The sequence below is a fragment of the Trichinella spiralis genome, assembly GCF_000181795.1.
Source record: "Trichinella spiralis strain ISS 195 chromosome Unknown Scfld5835, whole genome shotgun sequence".
In the NCBI taxonomy this organism is placed as follows: Eukaryota; Metazoa; Nematoda; class Enoplea; order Trichinellida; family Trichinellidae; genus Trichinella; species Trichinella spiralis.
Window position 1 is genome coordinate 1 of NW_003532774.1, and position 1,576 is coordinate 1,576.

A 1,576-nucleotide genomic window follows, 5' to 3' on the forward strand; every position below is an offset into this window, starting at 1 on the left:
CACACCACCACGCTAGTATATAAAAAAGGCAATGTAAATACGAGTTGTAATGCATTTTAATTGTAAATTAATTAGATAAAATCACGCAACTCGAAACAACAGATTCATAGTAAGCACTTTTTCTTAAAAAATAAGTAGAAATAACAAACACGTAAACGTTAAAAAAATGTAAAGAAGAGTTGTAATAATACGAAAAGTATGCAAATTTAAGGTGGTTCATCAGAATGTACAGTAATATTGAGTGTAATGTATCACAGCAACACCAGTGGCAGATTTTCCTCTGGCCTACGCTCTCTTCCATCGTCGGCGCCTCCTCTGTCGTATCCGTAGTCTTCAGAGCCATGTTTTGACGATTTTTTTGTCAAATGCGCGAGTTGAATACTCGTCGAAGCTCTGTTTTCGTCATGGCGACCCTCTTCAAAATGGCACACCCATCCGCTTCTTTCACCCACACTGCCGTTCACTAATTTCTATAGATTCGGCAGGAGTGTTCTAACATTTCAAAAGCCAAGCTTGACGTGCTGCAGTCACCTTTTCAGCACACCACATTATACTGCAGAAAGTATTCAATTTTGATTTACACGTACAGTTTATCTCACATCTCACAAAGTACACATATTTCACTTCATGTGGCGCTCTTTTTGTGATTTCTACCTGTTTTTATACTTTCTGTATCGTCATTTTTACCCCGGAGCCACACTTCTAAATTTAACGTGGATTTCAAGATTTTCAGTCGTTCAGGCTCCAGAGTGCACGTGGCGATCGTCTTCTATCGGCAATTTCAAAATATCTTCCATCCACACGTTTTCATGCTGGTGGAATATGTGTTTGTGGGTGAAACACCAAGCCACCTCGTAACTCCCATTTTACTTTACTCCCAAACTAGCGTATGGGATGACTCGAACAGCCAGAATGACTTCTTCCGCAAGATGACGATGCTGCTTGTTTCACTGGCTGGCTTCAAACGTGAGACCGCTTCAGCGGCTCATACTATGTTCCTTCGACACGGTTTAAACAACTCATTCGTCCTGAACAACTTCGATTCAGAAATTGTATTCTGATTTCGCATTTCGTTCATGGCGAATGTGTTGCTCGCTAGCATTCGTGGAAGTAACGTTGAAACAAGTGCAACATGCGACACAACAAACGGAAAGCAGTCGTCACTATACAACCATTTTCCATTTCCTCACGACATAAAAACGTTATTGCTTTACCGGCAATCAATGACATCATCCCTTCATTTGAAACTAATACGTTGTCGATAGGATTTTTTTCATGTTTATAACGGTTGATCTTTGTTGCACTGACAAAACCACTTTACTGCGCTTCTCCACCAAACGAATACACGAATGGATTAACCGGCAACATATCACTACTTGCCATTTTCGATGGAACCCATCCACTTGTGCACATAATTAGTGTAATACGCAAAATGAAAATGATCATAAGCTGAAAAAGATCAAAAGCTGCTGATAAACAGAACTGCATACACACACATGAACAGCGCAACGCAACCATCACACTGAACACAACGCCAAACGACGACTGCGCTCGCTCGCCTGCCACGGCTGCTTTT

General features: G+C 41.0%; 1 protein-coding gene across 1 annotated transcript; it reads left to right on the forward strand.

Annotated features, from left to right (window-relative positions):
- Positions 1 to 365: 365 nt before the first annotated feature.
- Tsp_14375 (hypothetical protein) lies at positions 366 to 1,061 on the forward strand. Its single transcript, XM_003366538.1, has 2 exons — positions 366 to 458; positions 726 to 1,061. The coding sequence occupies exons 1-2, from the start codon at positions 366 to 368 to the stop codon at positions 1,059 to 1,061; spliced, it is 429 nt and encodes a 142-aa protein (XP_003366586.1).
- Positions 1,062 to 1,576: the final 515 nt, after the last annotated feature.

What these genes read in the sequence shown, in the direction of transcription:
- Tsp_14375 (XM_003366538.1), top strand. Translation starts at nt 366, where the DNA reads ATGCGCGAGTTGAATACTCGTCGAAGCTCTGTTTTCGTCATGGCGACC. An exon ending in CTTCTTTCACCCACACTGCC is followed by an intron (nt 459 to 725) that starts GTTCACTAATTT and finishes GTGGATTTCAAG; the next exon opens with ATTTTCAGTCGTTCAGGCTC.